Source organism: Mirounga angustirostris, unplaced genomic scaffold, assembly GCF_029215605.1.
Source record: "Mirounga angustirostris isolate CCGP_5_RB_7025 unplaced genomic scaffold, mMirAng1.0.hap1 SCAF_12, whole genome shotgun sequence".
Lineage (NCBI taxonomy): Eukaryota > Metazoa > Chordata > Mammalia > Carnivora > Phocidae > Mirounga > Mirounga angustirostris.
In genome coordinates, this window is record NW_026991720.1 from 8,450,536 (window position 1) to 8,478,328 (window position 27,793).

Below are 27,793 nucleotides of genomic sequence, written 5' to 3' on the forward strand. Positions count from 1 at the left end.
TACTTTTGAATTTCTATGCATTTGTCCCTAATTGTTTCATGTATAGCTTTATGATAAGTTGTCTCTACTTGGACTAGTTTGAATTGGAAACTGCAGAAGAAATTTCTAGCATGAAGAAATTCCAAGCTAGGTGGGAAGCAGGGCAGTACCTTCTACTCAGAACTGAGGTGGTGAGGGTCCTGCAAGCAGGGTCATGGAGAATATTCTGGATGACTGAGGGGACTCTGGAACACGGTTCTGGTGAGAAGTGACAGAGCTTGGAGTTTCCATGCTCATCTTGGGTTCTGCCTTCCATCAATTCTGAGCTAGAGAATGACATTTCTTCACAAATTAACCAGAGTCTTTAATTTTTTCCCCTAGTTTGTTTATAATCAAGAACCCTGACTTAGTTTCTTACAGTGAGTGGGTGAAATTAAGACATAGTTGTTATAGACTCATCTAGGAATGAGTCAGTCAACAAGTAAGGAGAAACCGTACATTTAGATTGTTATATTGTTTATATCCTTTCAACACTAGAGACCTACAGTGACTTACTGAAAAACAGCTTTCTGTTTTCCTTTCTAATAGTAATGTAAGTCATAGCAGTCTAGAGATGGCAGGTGATACAGGTGAGAAACAGAAGGACTTCAGTTTTGGGGTGCCTGGGTGGCTCAGTCAGTTAAGTGTCTGCCTTTGGCTCAGGTCATGATCCCAGTGTCCTGGGATCGAGCCCCGCATCAGGCTCTGTGCTCAACAGGGAGCCTACTTCTCCCTCTCCCTCTCCTACCTGCCTGCTTGCTTGTCTGCTTACTTGTGATCTCTTTCTCTCTGTCAAATAAATAAATAAAATCTTAAAAAAAAAAAAAAAGGACTTCAGCTCTGATTAGTTCCTACAGTCTTCCAAGCACCAAGCCAGGCTACTTCATACGATATCATTTCTATATCATCTGCTTTGGCTTATTTTCCCTGGAAATAATAAAGAAAACAGGCTTCCCTCTTTTATTAGCCACACCACTTCAAAGGCCCACATCACTAAAGTCCCCTGAGCTGCAATTTCCACACACCTGGGAGCCAAGATGCAGAGCCCACATCTTTGTCATACTCGAGGTGTGGCTCATGGACCAGCAGAATCAACATCATCTTGGAACTTGGGAGAAATGTAGAAACTCTGTCCTCACTACAGACCCGCTGAATAGAATCTATCCTTCAACAAGATCCCAGATGATTCACATGCACATGAAAGATTGAAAAGTGCTGGACTAAAACATGTACTCTCTAAAAAAAGTAATTGATTGTTTTCCTCATATTCCTGTCTCCCCACCCCATGTTCACCTGCCCATGATGAGTCTGCATCTCCAGCAAACCTCTCCATCATTCACCCCTTTTATTGAAAGCACTCCTCTTGGCACAGCTATTTATCTTGTAAGTATCTTTTAGACTCTAATTTTTATACCCATCTGTTTCAGCCACGCTACAGCAGTCCCATCTACTCTTCCAGTTCTTTACAGTGTTTTCTCAGGGAACTGTTGTACTGGAACCAGCTCCTTCTCACCTTGACCACTCTCCCCCTGCATTTCTGTACACTCTTGACTACAAAATCTGGTTTCTCCATGAAGAAAGATTTATCTAGGAAACTTAGCAAGAGAAACCAGTCATTTTCCTTTTCTATCCAACTTACTGGTAAAAGAGAAGAATTTAGAACATTTCATAATTTTGAATGCTTATTTAAAAACATTTTCTGTAAACTCTTTTCTGATATAACCATTTCTGGGATTTTCTGACCACCGACTCAGATAGGATGGGTGGGGAAGAACAACGCGGAAACATTTTAAGAATAAATAAGTGGGCTTTCCTTCCAATGAGTAACATCTGATGACTCACTTCTTCTGGAATATATACAGTTACAAACAAGCACGTGCACACATTCTAGAAGGTAGTGGCTTCTGTGGACTATGGACTAAAACACCCATTCTTAGAATTTTTTTCAGCATTCTGAGAATTTGTGGCAACTTCCAATTCAGCCATATCACATGCCTTGGTTTAAACTGTCCATTATTACCAAGATAGCCTTGCACCTTATCATCTGATGCTAGCTCTTTTGTCCTTGAAGGGTCAGTTTTAATCCCATTTCTTTCATAAAACATTGCTGAATTCCTCCATCTGAAATTACCCTTTTCCTTCTTTGTATTTTCAAAGGCTTCCTGTTAACATATTACTACCAGACTCATTCATTTATTCTATTAAAAAATATGTGTTGAGAGCATATCACAAGTCAGGCACTGTATTAGGCACTGCAGTCAGAACGGGGATCAAGCTCAGGTCTGTTTCCCATTTAATATCAAAGTTTAACGTCTAGAAGAGGAGGTAGAGATGTACTCACAGTCTTGAATGTGTGATTTTAAAGAAGTTTAAAAGAATCTGATCCAGTTTTAGAGGGCCTGGGATGGCCTCTCTGGGGAAGTTATCTTTGAATTGATCAGAAGGAGAGGAAGGCAAAGGAGAGGTGATGAGTGGTGAGAGTGGAGCAACTCTAGACCCATGGCACAGCACAGGCAGGGGCCACCAAGAGAACAGTCCAGGCATCGACCAAAGGCAGCGTGGCCGCAGGGTGTGGAGGAGGGTGGTGTAAGATGGAGCTGCAGAGGGAGGCGAGGGCCAGACCAGAAGAGCTCATCCACTACTTTTAAAGATCTGGGTCTTTTCCCTAAGGACAATGAGCAATTACTGATGAATTTCAAGCAGGAGAAGTTTACACAATCAGTACAAAAACTAGAATTTATACCTACCTCTGCCATTCTATTACAAAATCCTTGAAGACAAAGGCTTCAAAATCTCATTCATCCTTGAATAACCCAGAATATCTTCTGCCTAACAATGAAGCTTCATGAATATATTTATTTTTGAATAGTTGGAAGAAAAATATAAAATATATAACGAATAAATTAGATAAAGGCTGCCTCAATTTTTTTTTTTTCCTGGAAGCATACTTTAAATTTTTTTGAGATATCAACTGGGCTTTTAACTGCTATTTGTTTATCCCATCACAAATTGTCCTCTTCCACCTCAGTAACACACCCCCAAGTTTTAGTAGGCACATAACTACCTACAGTAAGAGACTAGAATTCCCATTCTATCTTGCAACTCACTCAGTCATGACTGAATCTGGCCAGTAAGATGAAGGTGAAAGTGTTGCATGGAACTTCTGAGAAGACTTAAATAAGAAGAGTTATTTAAAAGGGAAAGTGGGCCCTCCTACTTTCTTCATGAAAAGCAGATAAAATACCTGGAGTTCTAGCAGCCATTTTGTGACTAGGAGAATGGAAAACATGAACTAAGGAAATTGGAGCAAAATGTTAGAGTCTGGATCTCTGCTTTTGAGAGTCACCAGACAAGCTTAGATTGTCTATATCATACATCTTACATGTAAAATAAGAAATTTCAGATTTGTCTAAAAAACTGAAATTGGATCTTCGATCCTAGAAGCTGAAAGCAATTTCTAATTGAGACCCAACCTTTTACTTCATGGATATTGATGTATACACATTTGAACGAATGCAGATATTTTAGCAGAAGAAAATTAAGCTTTGAACACTAAAAAGTTCTAACTTGTGCTCAACTAAAATATTGTCTACTTAATTTAGGCCTCTTTTTTTTTTTCATTGAAAACTTTTTATTTTATTTTTAATGAATAGGGAATTAATATTCAGGAGAAAACCAACACATCTGGCTTCTAAGTCTGTAAAGGTTTTCTCTGGAGATGGTATTGCAAGCAGATTTAGGGCTTAAGGAAACTTCAAACTAATTAAAAGGGACTGTGAATTTCAGAATGATGCCAGTTTCCCAGACCTTCTGGGAATCCCCATTGTCTCTGAAAAGAAATAATTCTAAAGGATAACTTACTGAGTCTTATCAGAAGTTGCATGAATCTTTGAAGTCACCTTTGGAAAAGACTGACACAGGAGCTGGAGAGCCCTTTCTGGCTGCAAAGTATCTAGAGATTCTAGATGAGCACTGTCCAACAGAAATGACATGGGAGCCGCATACCATATGTAATTTTAAATTTTATGATAACTGCATTTAAAAAATAAAGAGAAAGAAGTGAAATTAATTTTAATAATATATTTAATACAAAATGAAATCAATTGAAATTATTGAGATATTTTATATTCCTTTATCTGTACTAAGTTATTCATAATCTAGGGTGTATTTTACAGATCAATCAATCTAATTCAGATCAATTAGAAGCGGTCTCTGTTTTAGTGCCCAGCAGTCCCATTTGACTAGTGACTGCATACTGGGACAGTTTAGCTTCAGTCTTCCCCATCTTCCTCTTTATTCCACTGTCATTACCTGTGCTTTGAGCCCAGCTTTGCTTTTCTTCTTTTAACTTTCTCTCTTTGACCTCCCTCAAATGCTCAATTGCTACTAATTCTCACCATTTTCTAGATCCCAGCAGAACCTTACTCTAACTGATATACCCATTGCTAAAAAAAAATATTCAAGTAAGACACTGTTCAGGGATTTGTGAAGGTAACTTAGTCTTCCACGCAAGCCTTTCTCACTCAGAAACCAGTTTCTCTTTCCCACCAATACCCTCTTGACCTCCACATCTAATGAGCCTACTCCAAATCCTGTAACACCTTGGATTTACCCTTTTCCATCCATTTCTATCACTACACCAATAGTTCAGGCTCTCACCACCTCTGCTCCGATCATCAGAGCAAATGTCAATGATGCAAAATTTATTTCCCTGTAAATCCTTCAATAGTTCCTTAATTGCCCAGAGGATAACTTAAAAAAAAATGTAGCAGACTTTTTTTCCAATAGGTTCTCCCTAAATTTCTAGCCTCAGATTGTCACACTAAATTTCTAGTCTCATCCTAATAGCTACCAGTCTCTGGAAGACCCTATGGTAACTATGTGAGTTCCCTGCAAGCTTCTCTGTTCCTCACACCCATGGCCTTTTGCATGTGCTTCCCATCCAGCTGGAATGTCCTTCCGGTGTAGGTGTGAACTGCTCCTCTGTGCAATCTCCTCCATCCTCATTGGAAATCCCGGGCAGAATTAGAGCTGCCATCCCTTGTGCATACTTTCTCAGTTTTTTTCAGTAATTGTGTTTTTTGTTTTTTTGTTTTTGTTTTTTATGTCTGTCTCTTTTACTAAGGATGTAAGGTCCTGAAGGTTATGTTTCATTCATCAAAACTAACACTATCCCTGGCCCATGGTAGGTAATCAATGAACAATTATGGAATGAAAGGGTGAATGAATGAATGAATGAATGACCCCCTACACCATTTAGTCTCAACGGTCACTCTCATGTCAGAAATATGACATGGCCATCTGTGTCTCTGCACTTCTGCTCATCTGCGTTCACCTGGCATGCTCTTTGCCTTTCTTTCTTATCATGAGGTTACTGTTCCTCTAAAGTTCGACATGTTCTCTGAAGGCTCCATCAGCCACCGCAGCCCCCAGCAGTCCTCCCTTCATTAATTTCCCTTAGAAACCGTTCTCTGTAGTGATCCAGAAGTTCATGCTTCTTAATATAGTTTTTTAAACAAATGTTATGAATGTTTCCTAGTCCCATGGCTAAATTAGGATATTCCTTGTGAAAAGAGACTCTACTTTGTATCTTTTGGTTTTCTCATTGGGTAGACCAGTAGCAGTGCTTTGACCTACTCAGGAGATTAAGAAATATCTCTTGAGTTAATACACTAGAACAACCACGTGAAAGGACCATGTGCCTCTTTGTGTGTGGAATGTCTATCTAACTTCAGAAATGGCACTCTTGAAAATTGCAAAGGTTTTCCTTTCCCCCTTAATTTTGGAATGCTTAAACCTTCAAGAAACAGAAATAATAATTCACTTTCGTGTCACATTCATTTGCCCAGAGAGGGTCTTCACAGTAGTGTGTCCATGAAAATAATTTTCATGTTGATGAAGCCTTTTTGGGACTCTGCCAAACAACCACAGATCAGGAAACCACTGGACTAAAAGTTTAAAGGCAGCACTTGTTAAAGGCAAACAAAATTAGTCTTATAAACAAATGCTGTATGGTACTTAGAGTCTATCCTTATCACAACTGTAGGTAAGTCTACTTAAATCAATCTATTTAGTAATTAAGAACCCTTTTCAGATATTGCATTTTATTTACTAAAATTTATTACAGATTCACTCTTCAACCACATTCCAAACAAACACACACACTTCCCCCCCGCCCCTTCCAGCTGCGTTCCTCCCTTGCTCATGTAACATTATTTTTGATATAAGCATAATTTGGCAAACAAAATGAGATTCAGACTCTAATAAGTTCCTCAGTGAATTCACAGACACAGAGATAAAGAAGTATTTATCTCTAATATGGCAATGGGTGCATTACAGAATTTTAGGCAATGTTATCTAAAAAGCTAAGCTTGTTGCCCTTTTGAAACTGGTTTCAGGTAGGACTGATGCAACCACAGAGAGAGGAAGTACTTCTGTTCAATTAGCAAGTAAACTAAAAATGATGGCAAGTCCCAAGTCTTAATAAAACTTTTTTTTCTGGCATAGAAAAATCTGACTCCTTTCTCCTTCTTCTCAGGTTATGGATAATTTAAATAGCAAAGGAAAATTTTCAAAGAAAATGCCATTTTTAAACTCCTATAAAAAATAGACAACAGTCTTTAATGTTTACCTCCAATTTGTTTTAATGAAAGTAGAAAATGTCCCATATCAACCTCCTAGAAAGCAATGTGACTTCACAGTTTTACCTCCCTTCTTCCCTCCTCCCTCCCGTCTCCCTCCTACTTCCCTCCTGCTTTCCTCCCTCCTGCCCTCCCTCCTCACTTCCTTCCTCCCATTCTCCTTTCCCCCCTCTCTCCCCACCCTTTCCATTATTTGGAATGAAGAAAGCAAAAGAAAAAAAAGTGAATTCTAATTTCATTTTTTCCAGATTAGAGAACAGTAGAAGTCTTAAACATGTTGAGCTTACTAAAGTAAAGAAACCACTAAAAGGATACATACCTTAACAATTTTAATTTATTTTTATTATTATTTTTTTGAACAATTTTAATTTAACTTACCCCCCCCCCAAAATGTAAATTCAGTGAGTCACTTGCCAGAGTGAATTGCTCTGGGCCTGCTGATTGGAATTCTACAATTCCGATCCACCAGTCTTTCTGAAGAACCAGTGCCAGACATAAAGCATCACCCTCAACTTTTAGTTTTGATTTCTTAAAGTGCAGGGAAAACTGAAGTAACCAGGGAATCTCTGCAAATTTTTACAGTTGGCTTGTCCGTACCTACACTGAGGGTTTTGTTTGTTTTTAGCTACTTGTCTTTCTAAAACCTTTTAGTTTGGTTTTAACGGAAATTATTTCTTTTTGTCTCTACTCATTTGAAAATGCATTTAGTACTTAATCAGACCAAGTTATTACAGTAACAAGTATGACTTGCATTAACATATTTGGGAATGAACAATGGACTCCCACACAACATGTGGGAATGTACAACAGATGAAAGATGGTAGCCTTACCTACTACCTCAAAAAAACTCTTCATCCACTAGGATATAGATATCATTCTCTGTATTTTACAAAGAGAATAGGGAGTGTCTATTATCTGTAAAGTTGGTTTAAGGGGAGAGCAGTTGAATGAATTCTCAGAAATCAATATAAATTTTGTAATACATCTAAGTAATTGACAAAAGCATTATCTTAAGAAGAAAATATTGTTAAGACAGATATTTTAAATATATGTTTTTAATCACTTGCTTTTGTTTTTATTTTCCAGGTAATCTAATATCCAAAGCAAAAAACAAAATTTAATGACTCATTTCAATCTCTCTGTAGTTGATTTAGTTACATGTTAAAATTATTTCTCTTTTTCCTTTTTGCTTATCTTCAAACACATAACTGTTTTCTGACATTACTTTCATGCACTAGGCCTTCCAGGGGATTTAAATGTCAAAGCACAGCTATATGTCACGTCAAAAGCAAATATAGTTTCTTTTGTCCTAATACATGCAATACATCAAAGAAGAAGAAGGGTGCTGTTGAATCTTAAAATGGTTAATTCAACTTTTTTCTTCTCCTTTTTCTCCTAGGAGAGTTATCTCCTCTGGCATTTCACTACTGTACTTTATTTTTTGCGTAAGTTTTGTCACTCAAGTACTCTACTTGTACTTAAAAATAAAATCACTTTGAGACCACTTCGGAGAGGCAACTGGCTTGAGCATGGTTTCACCTGGGTGTGTGATACTTCCTGGTCACTGAGCTCACGTTTTTGTGCTAGGTAGAAGACCATGGCTTAAATGTGTAAGTATCAGCAGGAATATAGAATCAATGAAATCCAAGATGGGGAATGCCCGGAGATAAGGTGCAGAGACAGACATATCTATAATAAAGAATCACAACATGAATTGTCATGTAAGAAAATAAAGCTGGATTATGTGCCTCCTCTTTTTTCTGTTTATTTTGATCTGGTGATATGGTTTTAGGACCCTGAATAACTCTTCTCCTCAGGATGTTTCCCCCAAAAGGAAATCCACCTTCATGCCTGAAAAATTGCTTATTGGCTGCACTTCTCCCAAAATGAGTTCCAGCCAATCTGCTCTTTGCCCCTTTGGAGTTTGATGAGCTCAGTCACAAAGCTGCCAAAATTCAGCCAGGCACAATGTTCTGAATAGTGTAGTTCACCTGAGAGGCCTTCTGTCTCCCTTACCCCTTGGGCATAATTACCATGAAGTAAAAGTAAGATATTCCCAGAAGCCTGCAGCTGGAGAAGTAAGAACCTAAGGGTAAAAGAGAAAATGTCTCCTAATGTACATGAAGCACAAGCACAGCTTGACACCAGCCTCGCTGATGAATAGAACATCTCTTAAGGAAGAACAGAAGGGACCGGTCAGCCTGGAAATGTGTGAAAAGGCGTTAGACCCAGAGGCTAGCAGTTTGCAGTTAGCAAGATCCAAGTGAAGGAGAAAGAAAGTCTGGCATAGATGTTGTCACTACAGAAATATCCATGTTTGCGAGACAGGCTTTCCCTTTCCTATGGTGGACGTAGTTTTTAGATATTTCAATTCAAAGTTCTGGTTTTGTGTATTTTCCATGAAATTCTTCTTGTGCTGTGGCTGCCCACGCAGAAGATTAAGGACACTGTCATGGGGGGAGGGGTGCGCTGGGAGCATGCACCTTTGGACTCTGGACTGGAACAAAAAGTTAGCAGTCAATTTTGACAAGATAGTCTAAAACAAAGAGGCTTTTGGTTTGAAAGAACTAGGTCTTTGAAAGCAAAAAAAAAGAGGTACCCAAGGTTTAAGACAATTTAAGTTCTGATCAATGACCCTCCCCTTGGTCTCAGGAGGGAATGTTCACTGCTCGATGTGATCTTCCGTATTTGTTGACTGAATGAAACTCAAGAGACTTAGAGTCCTATGACAGTGGTGGCTTGTGCCCTGCTTTCTGCCTTTGGGAATCTGATTTATAGAGGCCTCACGTCAGCCTGAGATGGGTGCTGCAGAGTAGATATGGAGGCATGACAAACTGAGGGAGAGGGGCGCCTACTGTAGCTGTCCCCACCGAACACCCTACCCGTTCACACAGGCCATCATTCATTTCAGCTCCTATGCAGTTTGCAAGAGATCTAGAAATCACAGCATGTCTCTACGAGGTCTATTAAAATGTTTAGATGGCTGGCAGACAAGAAAAAGGGAATCTGGAGAAGGAGGGCAGAGGGTGCACACATCTTGAGTGACCAACCATCCTGCTTTACCCAGAACTGAGGTGTTTCTCCTGGCACTCGGTTCTCAGTGCTAAACGCACAGTCCCAGACAAACTGGGAAGAGCGATCGTGTTACACAGATCCCAGAACCTGACCCCAGCAGTAGCTAAGGCATCATCCAAGACCAGCAGAAACAACTGCCAGAGCAGGGGGCGGCTGGGACAGACTCCGACTCCTGGACACTCAGCAGGCTGGAGACCTGCAGGGGAGCCCAGAAGGAACTGGAGTAGAGCACGTGGAACAGACCCCAGGTTAAGTAAATTGTTTGGCCCTGCACCAAGAGTCTTGCTGGAGGGGTCAAGGCCACTCAAAATGCACAACAGCCCAAAAAGGGAGTTTGACTTTTGATTAAGTTTGAACCCCATATTGATTGTGGTTATTATATATGCATAGAATATATAATATACATATAAAGTTATTAGAATTCCCAAAAGTATGTGTTCAAATATTTATTTTTTTCTGCTACTGTGTGGAAATGGGAGCTAATGAGCAAATAAAGATTTATTTTGGAAGATAAAAAATGTTACTTGTGGGGGTGCCTGGGTGGCTCAGTTGGTTAAGCGACTGCCTTCGGCTCAGGTCATGATCTCAGGGTCCTGAGATCGAGCCCCACATCGGGCTCCCTGCTCGGCAGGAAGCCTGCTTCTCTCTTTCCCACTCCCCCTGCTTGTGTTCCCTCTCTTGCTGTCTCTCTCTCTGTCAAATAAATAAATTAAAAAAAAAATGTTACGTGTGTTCTTCATCTAAGTTAGGACTGTAAATTTTAAACCTGCCTTTATAGAAACTCATGATCTCCTTCTGAACTGATAGTATGAATCTACTTATTTGCTGTTCACTTTCCAACAGAGTCAGGTTAGTTTTGAGACAGACACTGTATCTATCCAACCCTCATTTAAGTGCTCTTATAAAATATATATATATACTTATTCTTTTCTCTCAAGGAAGAAAAACAAACTGGGTAGATGTTCTTGAAAAGAAAGCATTGAACTAAAAAATAAAAACTGGGTCTATGATTATGCACTTCCATCCAAAAATATAATGAAGACTTAATTACTAACTCAAAAATAGGATCCAGTCTATTCAGTTTCTCAAGGGGTAATTTTGTAGGTTGTGGTTAAGTTGGGACATTTACTCTTCCTTTTCCACTCTCTGTGCTATCCAGAATGCTTATCGGTTTTGTTTCTTACTATATTTACAAGGGAGGTTACAGGAAAGGTAAAGAAGATTCTAATTCTAATGAACTACTTTTACTGGTTTTTCTACCCATTGCTGATTCTAACAATATAAATGTGCTTTGGCCTCTAAACGGCCATTTGGTCCCCAAAGTTCAATCTCTGGGGGACATCACTGGCATGCAACTTAATATATCCTAAAATAAATTTACCATTTTTTTCTTTCGAAGCCATTTCCATACTTGGGAATTTGTTCCTCTGTGTTCTGGTTAAAAAAAAAAAAATGTACTGGTTGATTTTAGAGTGGAGGATAGGGAAAAGGCAGATGCTTTTGGCTCCAAGAAGAATAAAACTTGACTCACAGTGACTTAAATAAACAGGAAATACTTCTCTTCACTTAAAAAAGGAGTCAAGGTGTTTGCTGACTCTGGCTCATTTGAGTTCTGGTGTTCTGGACCATACAGCTCCAGGCCTCTGAACAAGGACAGTGGAGCATAAGGAATGACATGTGGATCAAGAAATTAAAGCTTCCTCAAAAATACCACAGCTGACTTCTACTTATTGCTCATTAGCCAGGACTGTGTCACATCATCATTCCTGCCTATGACAAAGAAAAAACATCTCTCTGGAGCTAAGCTATGAGGGTGGCCTGACAATTGATACAGAAATCACAACTACTTAACTAATGAATCGTTGAACACTGCATCAAGGACTAATTATGTACTATACAGTGGTTAACTGAACATAATAAATAAATAAATATCACAACAAGCAAGACGGATTGTATTATTAATATTACTCACAAAAAAGGTAAATTTTGCCAGACCAGTCATGAACACCACCTACATAAGCTCAAAATATTCTACCACTACCTTGTCCTAGATAAGAATCACAGGCAAGCTAATCAAACAGTAATTCCACATGGATTCACAAGTTCCACGGTCTGTTACTGCAACTCCCCTAGTTTACAAATTTGACCAACACCTGCAGGACCTTCCAAGGCTCACTCCCAATTCCCTTCCCTAACTGCCCCCCGCCCAATCCCACCTTTGTGATGTCCAACTTTAGTTAGTTCTAGGAGTGTTTGGTAGGTTTTTGGCTCTCAGATGCTCACACCTACAAAGAGGTTAGAGAAAAGTGAATTGAGAAGAGGAGTTGAGTGGGCACCTGAAGACATTTGCTATAAGGAGTCAACAAAATAAGGGCACTAGGAGCAGATAAAAGGTGACAATCATCCAGGAGAAACAAAGAAGTTATCTGCTAGATATTTTATCATTTTCAGAGAATATTCTAGCAACCGAGGGTTTGATGAAGGTCCTCCTAAGAGCAGGGTATCCTTCAAAGAGTAAAGCTACAGGCTTCCAATGCTGGAAGAGGTTTCCTGCCCACTATTCATGTTCTCCCCTTCCAGGTCTATGGCTGTTCATGGAATACAGTTAAAGAAACCAGAGGCCCTCAAGAAGCAAACATTAGATTTCATCAGACACAGCATTTTATTGTGTAATCTGCAGATACATGCTTCTTACTTACATATATCCAACTGCCTTCTTGATATGTCTGCTTACATCCAGCGCAAATTTCAACACTAAATTCCTGATATTTTTCCTCAACCCTTGACCTATCTTCTCTACCACTAGTCTTCCCATTGGGAGATGGCAACTCCTTCCTTCCAGTTGCTTATACTAAATAATTTGGGTTTATCCTCTAACTCTAATATTTAATCCATCAAGAAACCTATTAACTCTACTTTCTAAATATATTCAGAACTGACTACATCTCACTACCTCTTATGCTAGCACCCTGGTCTTAGGCTACTAGCACCTCTCACCTGGATTACTATAATAGACTCCTTGCTTCTACCTTGCCTCCTCCCACAGCCAGAGTTATCCTTTTAATCAGTAAGCTAGATTATGTCATTGCTCTACTTAGAAACCTGCAATGGCTCCTTCATTGCCTCAGAATAAAAACCAAATTGTTAAAATAACATATAGGTCTCCAAGACTTGGCCTCTAGAACTGCTCCGGCCTCCTCTCCCAAAATTCTACTCATCCTTCCAAATTTGCCATCCTGGCCCCGTGCTGATCCTAGATCATGCCAGGCAGCCTTGTTGCACTCACTGTTCTCTCTGTACTGACTATTCTCTTGCCAACACAACTGGCAAATTCTATTATCTCTTTTAGGTCTTGAATTAATACCATCTTTTCAATAAGACTAACTCCGACCAACCCATTTAGACTGCAACCCAACACCTTAATCTCTTAGAATGCCAGTCCTCCTGGATTTGCTATACTTTTTTTTCACAGAACTTATTTCTTCTTACTATAATATTTGCTTATTAATTACATTTGTTCTTCTTCCTTTTTCCTCAGAATGTGAGCTTTACAAGTACAAGGATCTTTGTCTATTTTGTTCAATGATGTATCCTATGTGCCTAGAACAGTGCCTGGCACCATGGATACACTCAGAAAATACTATTGAATGAATAATTCTACAGCTTGGCATGCTCGTTCTTTTCTTGATTCGTTGCTGTGCTCAGAAAACAAACAAGTAAATAAAACAAGCCACATGTAAATCCACACACAAAGAAAGAGAAATAAGTTCAAATCACAGGGTATTCCACTATGACACAGAGCAAAACCCCTTTACAATTATCTTCCCCAAACGATTTCCCTAAGTTCTACTCATCAAATCATCGCAGCTGCTCCTTATCATCTCCAAACATTTCATAAAAATTGTGCCTGTGGTAGTTTTTCTATTTTTTTACCCTATGTTCTCATTTATCCTTTTTTTTCCTTTTTTTTCAAAAATAGCTCTCAAATCAATCACGCTGAAATCTGAAAGGAGCACAGTAAGAGCGAGCCAGTGCAGGCTTACTTAAGGAAAATTTAGACGGTTTGAAAATAAAATGGCAGAGATGGGGCAGTTGCAAAGTTTTAGTTAGAGGGAATACATCAAACCAGAGATGGACTGGGAATGTATCAATGTTATCTGGTGGGTCACTGTTACACGAAGACAGGCTAAAACTACTGGTGCTCTCACATGGAAAGACACAGAGTAAGGGTGAACTCATCAGTGAGCTCCTCAGTGGTTGGAATAAGGTGAATACAGTCTTGTATCATATATACAAAAATATAACACTTCACAGATTAAGATTTTGAACTGGAAACATTTTAGGTAAATAAAAAAATATGTTTTTTCACATATTGGTAATTACTGTACATCAGCTGTTGCCCTGATGATCATTTTGTGATAAATATCCATTCATTATGTTTTACACCCAAAACTAATATATTGTTATATGTCAATTACACGTCAATTTAGAAAAAACAGTCATTTCCTTCAAAAAATAGAACAAGCAGAAAATGGATTCTCTAACGGACTTCAGAATTGCGTGATTTGTCAGAGGTGATGATTTCCCCATAGTCACTCTATTGGGTTATCATCCTGGAGGATAAGCTACAGGATGCTTGGCAATATGGACAATGGGACTGACCCATTTTGGCAAAAAAACATTTTGTGTATTCCTGTATCTGCCAAAAACTGAAATCTGTATTCCCTATTCTTCATCTTTCCTTGCATTGTTCTTCTCATCAGAAATGCCATTTTCCATTCTCTTCATTTACAAAAATCCCACTCATTCTTTTGAGGCCAATTTAGTACCTACTCCCTCCATGGAAGTAAAACATTAAAGTCTCAACATCTTACCCATATTTCTTTGGTAGCAAACAATTTAAATATAATGTCCAGGATACATGCTGTTCGAAGTGAAACAGCAACATCACCATAAAATCTTGCCTGTTTACAAAAGCCGAATGAACTAACTTGGGTGTTATTGACAGAAATTATTATATCATTAAAGCTAATGACATGGAAAATGGACAAGGTACTAAAATAACTCAATATGCTGTATATTTATTACTAAGAAGGAAAATCTTCCTGTATGGAAAACAATTAATAAAAATTTATAGATGAAATATCAAGTATCAGAAATATGGTCTTAAAACATTCATTTTTCAGTTTTTCTGATTATTGCTACCACTTGCTTTAGGCAGAAATAATAGCTATTGCATTACTGCTGGTTCAAAAATTAGGAATATATTTCCATTGAAATTGTTCACTGTTCTGTTTAAATATAAATTGTTTAGGCCAACAGGACAAGTATTTGCAAATATGTACTAGAAATAAGAACTATGCTATGTCATCAAGTCTTATTATAAACATATTAAGGCTTAAAAAAGTTACATTCTATAGCCATCATTTAAACTGTAATTTACCATTCACATGGATATAATTTTATTGAGATTATATGGAAGCACACTTACTTTATTATAGATGATTTTACATCTTTTTAAGATTCACTTTATGTCTCTGAATGACTTTCCTAAGGATTTCCTCTAATGAAGTAAGATTAATAGAGACTGAAAGTCTACACTTTGTTGGGAGCAGACTGAGACTTCTGAAACTTTCATCTTCCAAAATATAAAATTAATAAAATTATTTTTCAGAGTAAGATAGCCCTCTCATGAAAGATTTGAATACAGTTTAGAAAATCACCTAAATTCACCAGGTTAAATTCAACACAAAGTCAGATATAGTCTATTTATGGATGAAATATCTCAAACTACTTTTCATGGTGGAATGAAAGGCACTTTTCAGAAGTATATTAAGGTTAGTGTATGTAATGATGTCGTAATATTTCATGTAAGAGTTGTATCTTTCTACTCTGTGAGAAGTCAACTAAGTTTTTATAAAAAAAAGCTCCTCCCCAGATTTGCAAAAATGAATACGAATTAGTTTTTGCAATATTTCAGTATGTATATTTTGTAATCAGACTCAATTACATTAAATATTCTGTTTCAGTAAATTCCCATACGGCCTGCCAACATTTTTAAAAGCTTCTTTTCCTTCAGGAGAGGGCTTCAGAGGGGAAAATATGCTGAGGTTGAGTTGTGACCAAGACAAGGAGAGAAGGGACATTTCTGCTTGTGGGCATAGGAAGCAAAATTTAAAATAAACCAAGTTCCTTTATAACTCAGCTGTTGCTTGCAAAATTACCTGCATAATGCTCATATTCGCTGAGGGAGATTGCTGTCATCACAGACTGTTAGACCATATATATCCAGGTCCTGATATAAACATCACCGCCAAAATCACATATATGCTGTAGGCATGACAAATGGCTCCTCCCACCTTACCTCTTATACTGTGTGTGTGTGTGTGTTTCTCTTGTTCCACAACAAAAGCATGATTCAGAAAGTTTGGGCAATTTGCGGTAGGATGAAAAGACTGCATACCTGTCTATAATGGCGCACATGTCGATGCTGACATTCGCAAAACTCCCTGGCCTCCTCTGTGCCACTTCATATAAATTTACCAGTTGGTCATCCACTTGAATGAGCTGCATGCATCCTTGGAATGAAGGCTGAAGGACAGAGTGACTGGAGTTATTCATCTGGTTCAGAAAACCTGTGAGAGAGAAGAAGTGGGAAAGTTACATTCTATGTACAGCATGCTTCACTAAAATTCCTCCAAGTGTCTTCCCTGACTACAGCCATCCTGTCTCATTGATCCTTGTTGATGTAGTGTTCAATGTAGAAGAATGGAATCTTTTGAGAAAGCAGTATTATTTCTGGAGAAGAAGGAAGGGTTGAACCTAAGTAAATGTTTGTTTCCGGGGTCTACATTCCTCATATTTTCTCTGTGACATTTTCTTTCTCAGTCTGTCACATTGCTCTGTCCCTCTGCTCTTGAAGGGTCACTCCTACACTTCCTCACCCGACTCTCTCTTCAGAGATTAAAACATAAAACTTTAGACCTTTCCCAACTATCCCACCACCTTCCTTTTATGCCTTCAATATTTAGTTCTATTTTCTTAATTCCCTAGAGCCCTGTTATTCAGATGTCAAGAAGCTAAACTATTATCGATTATGGTGGATTTCTTTTATGGATTAATGTCTAACTCAATCCAAAGAGATATTTGCATTACAAATGATTTCTCAATTTATAAAATCCAAAGAAACATTATAAAGAAATAAATTTAGGCAGAAGGCTCAGCTACCCACCTCTGAATATCCATCTTATATACCTACTATGGTATAGGGAGCACAAATGATAAGAAATGAAACTAAAAAGAGAATGAATAGCAAGACAAGAAAAAAAAGAGCAAATACTAGAGGTTCTATTAGGGAACAGAAGATACATATGCTAAGTTTAAAATCAGATATTAAAAATTTTATTGAAAAATAACTTTAAAATAGCAACACCAATTACTTAAATTATGCCTTTTTAGTAGAAAAAAATGCATAATTCTTAGTATGTGTATTAAATCTGTAAGCCACAGGAAAAAAATATTTCTCTAACTCATTAAGTATCTCCAGAAAGTCTCAAAAAGCATCTACTTTTCATATTGTTCCTCACACCAAATTTATCTACCAGAGCAGATTTAAACTGTACTAGTTTGTCTGCTTAAAATTCTGAAGTTATTAAACATATTCATTTCAGTCTAATACTAATAGCTACAGAAAAAAAATTATACAGAATGGGTTGCAATAAAGATGTGTCATTAAGTTGATAAAAGTGAATTTCCAATAGAAAACTTCTCCAAAAAATTGACCATTAAGTGATTTTTTAAAAAACGTCCTATTTGACTAGTAATAGCAGTTTAGGACAATAGAAACCGTTCTTCCATTATTAATGGGTTATGATAATTAAAGTCTAGTAATAATCATTGGAATTCCCTTTAAGAGGTAATCACAGAGCTGTATATCATTTTCTATCAACACAGTACTTTGTAAAAACAGGATTCTACTTAAATTACTATCTTGACTTAAAAAACTATATATAAGGCTCTACTTCCAATGTCAAACATATGGCATGTGTATATTTTTCCCTAAGTCACATTTTTTTTCATTTGCATTAAGTTAGTCTCCTCAGAAAACTGCTGATCTTAGATAAGTGGCCCATTTAGACTAGTTATATGCATACATATGATTTTCAATCTGTTTAATCAAGATAAAATTGAATGGAGTATAATGTCTAAACTTAGCAGAGAGAAAACATCCAGCTGTAACTTTATTGACTACTCTTAACAAGACGATCATTTGGTTCTGTTTTTTGAGTACTTGGGAGTCTCTAAATATCCACAGTAGTTTTGAAATATTTCAAAATGAGTCGATCTATTTGTGAGAACAAGACCTTCTCTGAAGCAAAGCAGCTGCGTAACACACAGATCACTATGAATTGGACATAATTAAGTTCATAAAACAAGACTTCATCAGTCACTTATAACAATGTTCCTGATAAATTCTGGAGTTTGAAACTGTCAAGTCCTTTCACGTTTCTACATGGGATACATTCTAGGCAAAGATAATTATAGGACAAACTACTATATATCGATTAAAAACTTGGGTTTTTTTTTTTTTTTTTCCTTTCCTTGCATTATCTTTAACATTTCCAAGAGGAAGCCCATTAATCCTTGCCTCTGGTACACCCTTTCCTACTCTCCTTCTACCCTGAATTAGCGCTGATTCTGGTCAGTGGATAACTATGAAGTGGTGGCTGTGTGTGACTTCTGATGCTAGTATCTGGCTTGGTCTCTGAGACTGCTAACTGATCATTCCATGAGCAGTCTTCTGGAAAAGCGCATGAGAGATAGTAAATCATGGTTTCCAGCTATTAAATTTTGGGATGATTTGTTTATGCAATAATGAATACTTAGTAATAAATTTGGGAGGGAATTGTAACAGAAACCTACAGATGTGACAATAACCTAGGGATTGAGATGTACAAGTAAGTTGGACAGGCCTCACAAGGACTGTGAGCAGAAGCCTGATGGCTCTTGAGGAGGTTGCCAGTAATGGCTTAAAGGAAAGTGAGGAATAAATGTGATTGGAAATGAGAGAAAACTGGATCCTGGCTATGCTGCAGTAGGAAGTTTAGTAACATGATAATATGGGAAGGAAACATTATACTTAATGAATTGGGTAACCTAGCTAAGGACATTTCAGGCAGAGAATTCTGAACATCTACTTATAGTAAAAGGGGGAAAAGAAGAGAGTAAAACTAAAGAAAAACCATTACATATGAAGAAAGCAGGACTTTATGGATTTGAAAATAAAGTATTTTATCAATTCTAGTCTCTCCAGATGGCCAACAATGCAAAAATTAGTCACCTGTGGGCAAAAATCAACTACCAATAAGACATAATGTAAAGATGGCAAAGAAGTGTGACTATGATATCCACCTTAAGACCTCCAAAATGTATTAAGTGGTGCCTCAAAGACCCATTCATTCAGACTAAAGAACTGCTAGACAGCTTATTGGTATGTCTTACAGATCCTCTGAGTTAACAACGTTAAGGGCATTTTTCCCTTAGCATGTCAGCAGAAGTCCAATATAAAAAAATAAAATAAAATAAAATAGCTTATCTTCATCAGATTCTGGATGTGGCTTTTGCTTAAAACAGAATAATATTCATAGGAAACCCACAGATTTATAAGACAGCCGTACTTGTGGTAACACCATCAGCTTGGCCTGAAAGAGACAGAGATGGTACAGAAGGAAATTATGTCTTTAGACCCTAAACTACAGGCAGGAAATGATGCAGCTATAAACACAGGCTACTTTTTATATTAAAAGGAAGCATGGATCAGAGAGGTAGAACTGTGAACCAGAGGGCAGAGCCAAGACCCATGAAGAAGCACTTCCAGGAAATATTAGGAGTGAGCCCTAATCCAGGAATTACCAACATGCACCTGACTGGAATTTAGAACCACTGTGGACAAGTTTCCTTCTGTGTACCTCTTATTTCCCCCTTTTGAACCAGAAAGTCTAAAGTGGTTACTCTATGCCTATCTGACCATGATATGTTGAGTGCGTGGGTGGCACAAAACTTGTTCACAGGTCTTCAGATGAGAAGCTGTATTTAAATAGCTTTCTTTGTTCTTAGAATTCCCTAGGAGCTTCATGTTGGTATGAACTTGACTCAGATGATGAGTTGCTGGATTCTGAGCAGACCCTCTAATGGAAGGAAGCTTAAAGGGCCTTTGGAGGAAGTAAGTATACTTTTTCATGTGGAAGAGACATGAATCTTTGGGTTCCAGAGGGCAAACTATGGTAACCGACCTCCAAGATAGCCACACACCACCTCCTGCTATTCATACCCTGTGGGGTTCCCTCCCACACTGAATCAGTGCTGACTTGTGTGACAAACAGAACACTGCAGAAGTGACAGTGTGTCTGTGACTTTCAAGGCCTAGTAATAAAAGGCATTAGAGGCCTTTACATTGGTCTCTTGGATCACTGGCTCTGAGGCAGCCAGCCCCTAGGCCATGAGGAACCTCAAGCAGTCTACTGGAGAGGCGCCCATATGGAGAGGAAATGGGACCTCACTGCCAGCAGCAGCTTGCTAGCCATGTGAGTAAGCCATCTCGGACTAGTGCTTCCAATCCTAGTCAAGCCTTCAGATGACTGAGGCTGCAGGAAACATAAAGCTGCAACCTCATAAGAACTCCAAGAACTTCCCAGCCAAGCTGTTCCTGAATTACTGGCCCACAAAAAAGGAAGAGAGAATAAGCTCTTCCTGTGTTGAGCGACTAAATTTTGAGGTAGTTTTTATGCAGTAGTCGAGAACATACTGTTTTCTGCATTTGTTCCTCTACTGTACAAATATTATTTCAGTAAAAATACTAGTGTATCAGTCCCTGTGATACTTGCAGTGACCACTCTAAAGCTCAAGAATTAACCTACTTAGTAGATCAATAGCGGAGTGTTTGGAGATAAAAATCTGCAGCTGGGATTCTCAGGGTCAGAAATGAATGGATAGAGAGTTAAACTTAATTGAAATTTGCCAAGTTAATAGAAAGATTATATAGAATGAGAAGATTAATTTTTGTTTGTTTTGGCTTAAAACTTTAAATATCTATGAATTTGGAATAAAAAATGCATTGTGTACACATGGGTTGTTACTGGGCTCCACGATCTGGCAGGGTGACACCCACACTAATTGTCACCTTGCAGACTCAACACCTCTCACTCCCAGTGAAATGGGAAACCTTTCCTCTTTGCAGGGTCGTTATAATTATGTAACCTAACTGGCACGTTGGAGATTTCTGTTTCAAGACTTCGCACATAAAAATGTCATACCTGATTTGAAGTCCACTCAGTATTTTATTATTCTTGCTGACAGAAGGTTTTAAAATTTTAATTCAGAAATACATCGTGAAAAACATGCTGATATTTGTTTTGACATTAAAACACCAATCGAAACTGTTCTAAGTTATCATGTGAACCTGATGGGACAGAAAAAGCAAACAACAGGCAACAGGGTAGAAATCGTACATGTCGAAAGCCACACGTGTATGAGGTTTCTCTATTGATACTTATTTTAAAGTTGGGAAGTTTGGGAAGTCAGAGAGAGGCTGGTGGGATGCGGTAAGGATGCTCAAAACACATTTAGATCTTCCTTCTAATATAATCTAGGATGATTGTGCAAAATGTCTACTCATCTCTGCTGTTTACCCAACCTGCCTGAATATTTCACACTGGTGGGGGCTGGAATCCAAGCCAGCAGGGTGTTCGAGCAGGCTGAGAGTGACTCCCTGGCGGCTGGTGCCTACCCAGCAAGAGCATCCTGGGAGCACACCCATCCAGCATGGCTGGGAGCGTGACTGCAATACAGGCTGATTGAGCAAGTAAATAAATATATTGAGGACAGTGGGAGCAAGGTTCTCACTGTCAGGAAAGGAGGATACAAATGAAAAGTGTAAAATCTTGAATGATCTTGTCGTTTGGACTAGAATTTAATCTATCAGGGTGCCCTTGTGGTTTTCAGGATTATACAGATAGTTACAGAAATAAATCTAGCTGGAATGGTGTATGGGCTCAACATACAGATGGTTCCTACCATTCACTGGAGATGGTCTGGGAGCAGGGTTACCCCCAGACACAGTGAGTACCCCTATAGTTCAGATCTTAGTTTCTCTACTGAAATTATGTCTCTAGGACCTCTTGGAGAAATGGCTGATTCCAGAGCTGGATCAGGGAAAGTACAATGGGAGCCCGGAACATTTTATTGCACCAGAAAGTAAAGAAGTGCTCAGAATGGCTAAAATCAGAAAGACAAGAAATAACAGGTGTTGGTGAGGATGTGGAGAAAAAGGAACCTTCATGCCCTGTTGGTAGGAATGTAAATTGGTGCAGCCACTGTGGAAAACAGTATGGAGGTTCCTCAAAAATTAAAATTAGAAATATCATTAACTCCAGTAATTCCACTACTGGGTATTTACCCAAAGAAATCAAAAACACTAATTCAAAAAAGATATATGCACTGCTATTTTTATTGCAGCATTATAGATAACATATGGAAACAACCTAAGTGCCCATCAATAGAATGGATAAATAAGATGTATATAAGAAGAATATATAACATATATATACATATATATTACTCAGTCATAAAAAAGAATGAAATATTGCCATTTGCAACAACATGGATGGAACTAGAGGATATTATGCTAAGTGAAATAAGTCAGTCAGAGAGACGAATACCATATGATTTCACTCATGTGGAATTTAAGAAACAAAACAAGTGAATATTGGGGAAAAAAGAAAAAGAGAGACAAACCAAGAAACAGACTCTTAACTATAGAGAACAAACTGAGAGTTACTGGAGGGGAGGTGGGGGGTAGGAGGATGGGTGAAACAGGTGATGGGGATTAAGGAGTGCCCTTGTGATGAGCACTGGGTGTCGTATGGAAGTGTTGAATCACTGCATTGTACATCTGCAACTAATATTACGCTGTATGTTAACTAACTAGAATTTAAATAAAAATTTGGAGAAAGAAAAATAATTATTTTATTTTTATTTATTTTTTTTTAGGGGCAGAGGGGCAGAGTCAGAGGGAGAAAGAGAATCTTAAGCAGGCTCCTCACCTAGTGCTGAGCCCCACACAAAGCTTGATCTCACAATCCTGAGTTCATGACCTGAGCTGAAATCAGATGCTTAACCGACTGAGACACTCAAGCACCCCAACTGATTAATTAATTTTAAAAAAGTGAGATCTTGCCATTTGTGACAACATGGATGGACCTCAAGGGCATTATGATAAGTGAGATAAGTGAAGAAGACGAAAACCATATGATTTCACTTATATATGGAATCTAATAAACAAAGCAAATGGACAAACAGAAAAGCAGAAACAAGGCCATAAGTACAGAGAACAAATTGATGGTTGTCAGAGGGGAAGGTTGTGGGAGGTTGGGCAAAATGGGTGAAGGGGAGTGGGAGGTACAGGCTTCCAGTTATAAAATGAACGAGTCACAAGGATGAAAGGGACCCCATAGGAAATAGAGTTGGTGGTACTGTAACACCTTTGTATGATGACATATGGTAGCTACACTTGTGGTGAGCACAGCATAAGGTACAGACTTGTCAAAATGCCGCACACTTGAAACTAATGTAACGTTGTGTGTCAACTATATTAAAAAAAAAAGTGTTCCAAGAATGACGGGGGTCACGTCAGAATGACACAGGAGCCAGCCTCAAGTAGGTTTCCATTGCTCACATCTAGACAATTTAAGTACCAAATAAATAATTTGAGCATTAAAAAATATCTTGAGTATCAAAAGAAGGAAGGAATGGAGGGAGAAATTTATACATATATCTCATTGAAAAACATAGGAATCTATGAGTCCACCCACATAAAGATGAGTAATTAAATGGAGAGAAAAGGAATCTGTTTCTATAGCACTATCCTAACTAATAAATGTAAAAAGCATACTGGAATTAGAAAGTCACCATTTGGCAACAATCACAATAGTAATTAAATCAGGCAAGAACTGTCAATGGATACTCAAATGCGTGGGTGAAAGTTAGATGAGGAACAAAGAAAGTCTCTAAGTGTCTCCCTAAAAACGTATTACTTTCAAAGGGGAAAGCAGTCATTTTGCAGCAGGGAACAGGGGAGACCTCTCTGTAATTAAGTGATCCAATTTATCACCACCAGTCACGGGACTGATGGACATATGGGCCCCTGATAGGAAGCAATGAGAAGCCCAGAGCATTGTCTAGTGGTCCATCTGCCCCAGATGCACAGTGTAGGTGTAGTCACGGAAACATCTGACCCAGGGGAGGTCTTTAGGAATGATAAGGCTGTGGAAGTCTAGAAACAGCGGACGATCGGATTCCTATTGGCAGACACTGCAAAGGCAGGAACAAAGATGTGACGTGTGACCGCAGCTGGGGTCTTTCTGCCACACAGGACGTTACTGGATGGGGTAATGTAATGAGGTCTCTGGGTGAAAGTTATACTGGTGGCTTTTGTGCTCTTCCTGGAATTTTTTTTTTCAAGTTTTAAATGGTCTGAAAATAAAAACTTTTTTAAAAGCTGATGTTCCAGCTAACATGAAATGGTGGTTTATGCTAAAAACTCTGCTATTCAAGAACCTATTTTAGATGAAATTATCTCCCAGTTAAATGAAATTATCCCGTCTCCATTTCCCCATGTCCTACTTACTCTTTCCACCACTTTAATCTGCATTCAGTGCCCAGGGATTGTCACTGAGACTGCTCTTCCTAATTTCAGTGATTTTCATGTAACTAAAGGACACCTTTAGCTAGACCCCTTAGTGGGGTCTGACCCTTGATCCTCATATACTGATACTCTGTGTTATCAAACCAGGAAGACTTCTGTGGTCTTAAAAGATGAAATGTTCTGACTCCTACCTCCCACCCCAACTTCAGTGCATACCCCTCTCAGCCAGATTTAGACCTAAAGAGTTTCTAAATCCTACAAATATCAGGACACATGAAACCACTAAGAACAACTTTCAAGATTTAAAAACTAAAATACTATTAATTAAACCATTAAATAAATAAGAAAATTCTACAAAATAATGATGTACTATATGTTGACTAATTGAAGATAATAAAAAAAATAAAAAAATCTACAAAAGTTTGATTTTTTTCCTCAAAATATACTTTCATTGTAAGTAAATTTATCATAATTAGAATGGGTCTGTCATACTTTTGTGGGCCCGAATTGCTAGTTCCCTAATTACATGCTTAAGATGGCTGTCCTTGATCAGTGTTTCAGCCTCCCATTCTTGTGTCTGTGCCTCAGGAAAAACAAGCCCTTTCTGCCTCAAATTTTCTTTTTCATCACATTTTTCATGGCTGACTTATTCTTATGATTCAGGTCAGCTCACGTGTCACCTTTTGAGAAGGACCTTCCGAGACTAATGTATTTAAAATTATTCTATTAAGTTCCTCATTCTAGTTCTTCAGCTACTTGTTTCTTATCACAGATGTTGTCAAAATTTCTAATTATCTGGATTGGTTTATTTAAAATATTTACTTCCATAAGTGTGTGTTTCTCCTCTTTCAGTGTATTTTGTGTATCAGTAATACTGTCCTGCTTCTCTATTATTTAAAAAAAAACATATTTGTTAAGGAAGACTCACATGCCATAAAGCTCACCATCCTACCTATCTTGGAATTATCCATGGGGGGGTACATGGGAGACGTTCAAGATACAAGGTGTCTGTTATAAAGTTTGGAAACAAATTATTGTTGAATAGATTGAAGGTATGTATACTTTACAACATAATATATATGGACTTCTCTGCATTTGCTAGATGAATGATAAGGGAATGGATGTTTGGATTTTCATTCCGGAATGAGGGGATGTTTAACCTTTCCTCTTCACGTCCTTCCAGGTCTCTGCTGCAGGACTTCATTGGCTGCCAGTTAGGTAACACTCCTGCCTCTTAGCACTCTGCCCACTTTACCCAATCTATTTTCCTTCATAACATTTATTGTCATCTGATATGCTGTCTGTTTACTGCTGTTTCTACTGTTAGTAGAACGCAAATGCCACAAGACTTTGAATCTTGCTGGAGCTCAACAACTGTCTGTTGGAGGAGCAAACAGACAATGAAGGATTGTGAGCAAGAAAATGACTTGATCATTATGTGTCATGCTATTCTCTCTCTGGTGGAAATGAGAATGGGCTGGCAGAGGGGAAACCTGAAGTAGGGATTGTCTTATAAAAGAGACGCCGGAGAAGTTCCAAATTTTTTTTTTTAAGTTTTTATTTATTTATTTGTGGGACAGAGAGAGAGAGCACTCGCGATTGAGTGGGGGGGTGGTGGAAGAGGGAGAAGCAGACTTCCCGCTGGGCAGGGAGCCCGATGACCTGGGGCTCAATCCCAGGACCTGAGCCGAAGGCAGACACTTAACCAAATGAGCCACCTAGGCACACCAGAAATTCCAAATTCTGATCTAGAATATGTCATAAAAGCTAACCTAGAGGAAATAGATGAAAGATATTTCACAGGAAAATATGGCAGAACTGGCTGATGCACTGGAAACAGGGAGTACACAAGACAGTGACAACTAGAAGGACTCTCAGATTTCTGGTTGAGCAACTAAATGAATGCTTTTGCCTCACCCAATGGAGGAGACGCAGGAAGAGCATTCGGTCTTTAGTGGGTAGGATGAAAGGGGACAGGAGAAAGTGTGGTGGGTGGGTTTTGACAAGCTCAAAGCTGAACTTTTCAAGTCTGAAGTAGCCAGGGGATATCCAAGATAAAATGTTCAATCTACAGGTTAATATTAATGTCTGCATATCAGGAGAGAGATCAGAGTTTGAAAAAGATTTGGGAGAAATTATGCTCTGGAGGTGGAAGAAACTGCATGAAGAAATTGCATAATGCACTAATCAAAGAAACCTTTAAGTTTGGACTCTAGAAATCATCTGCACATCAGGGGTAGGATCAGAAAAATAAACCAGTGAAGAAAAATGAGAAAGAGGTAAAAGAAAAACCAAGAAGAAATGATATCAATGAAGTGAAGGAATGGTCATCAGCATCAGTGGTGAGTGGGAAAGATCACAGAATCGAGTTATATAAAGACTGAGAGTTTGACCTGGTTTTACCATTTAGGTCAGTGGGAAATATGGGGAGCTATAGAGGTGGGTGTGAATAATAAATTGCAGTGCTGAAGGAGAACATGAGAAGTGGGCAAGAGACTGTAGTGATTCTAGCTTTATTATAAAATAGTGGTGGTACTAGGGAAAGGCTAATTTCTTTGGAGACAATTTTTTACCTAATTTTAATTATGTAAATTATTTAATATAATCTGTTGACTTTTTCAAATTTAGTATGTTATTTACATTTATTACATGTATGTTTATTTTCTGCCTTTTATAATGGATGAGTAGAAGATACAAGGCTAGGGATTTTGTCTCTACCACTTTTTGACCATGGGTAAATTAATTAAATGCTCTGTTCCTTGTTTCTTTATTTATAAAATAGAGAAAATTATAAAACTCTAGTGCAGGAGGTTGTTGTGAATAATTAATTAGAACATACACATGAAGTAAGTGCCTAGAAAACTGTAGTCCATGGTATATACCAGAGATCTAGAAATTATCATCATCATTTTTATTATTCCAAATGGCTCAAATTATTTCAATCATTTTTGTATTTATTAAAGACCCAAAACCACATTATTTTTGTCCTCAATAATATTAAAATCTCATCAGGAAGGTAAGTTCAGAAATATGAATATATTTGTATTAAATAATGTCACTACTTATCCATATGAGTACATAAAATGCAAATACTTGAAGAGTTTGAGAAGCCATTCTTTCTTCTTGAATATTTCCTTCCTTGGCTAACATCATCCAGGGTTTTCTTTGTACTTTTCTAGCAATATCGTTTCAATCTCCATTACTGATTTCTTGTCTTCTACCTAATGTATAAATGTAGGAGTCTGTCAAAGTTTGTCCTGGGCTAGGTCTGTTTTCTTGGAAGTCTCTGTATAAAAATGGTCCTCTCCAAAAAATGTGCAGAAGACCTCAATATACATTTTTCCAAAGAAAACATACA

At 38.1% G+C, this 27,793-nt stretch overlaps 1 protein-coding gene across 1 annotated transcript in view; it reads right to left on the minus strand.

Moving 5' to 3' along the window:
• The window catches only part of CNTNAP2 (contactin associated protein 2), a 1,911,935-nt gene that overhangs the window by 803,399 nt on the left and 1,080,743 nt on the right, over positions 1-27,793 (minus strand). Inside the window, exon 10 of the mRNA XM_045864107.3 lies at positions 16,198-16,369. Coding sequence (XP_045720063.1) covers positions 16,198-16,369 — 172 coding nt within the window. The remainder of the gene's footprint in view (positions 1-16,197; positions 16,370-27,793) is intronic.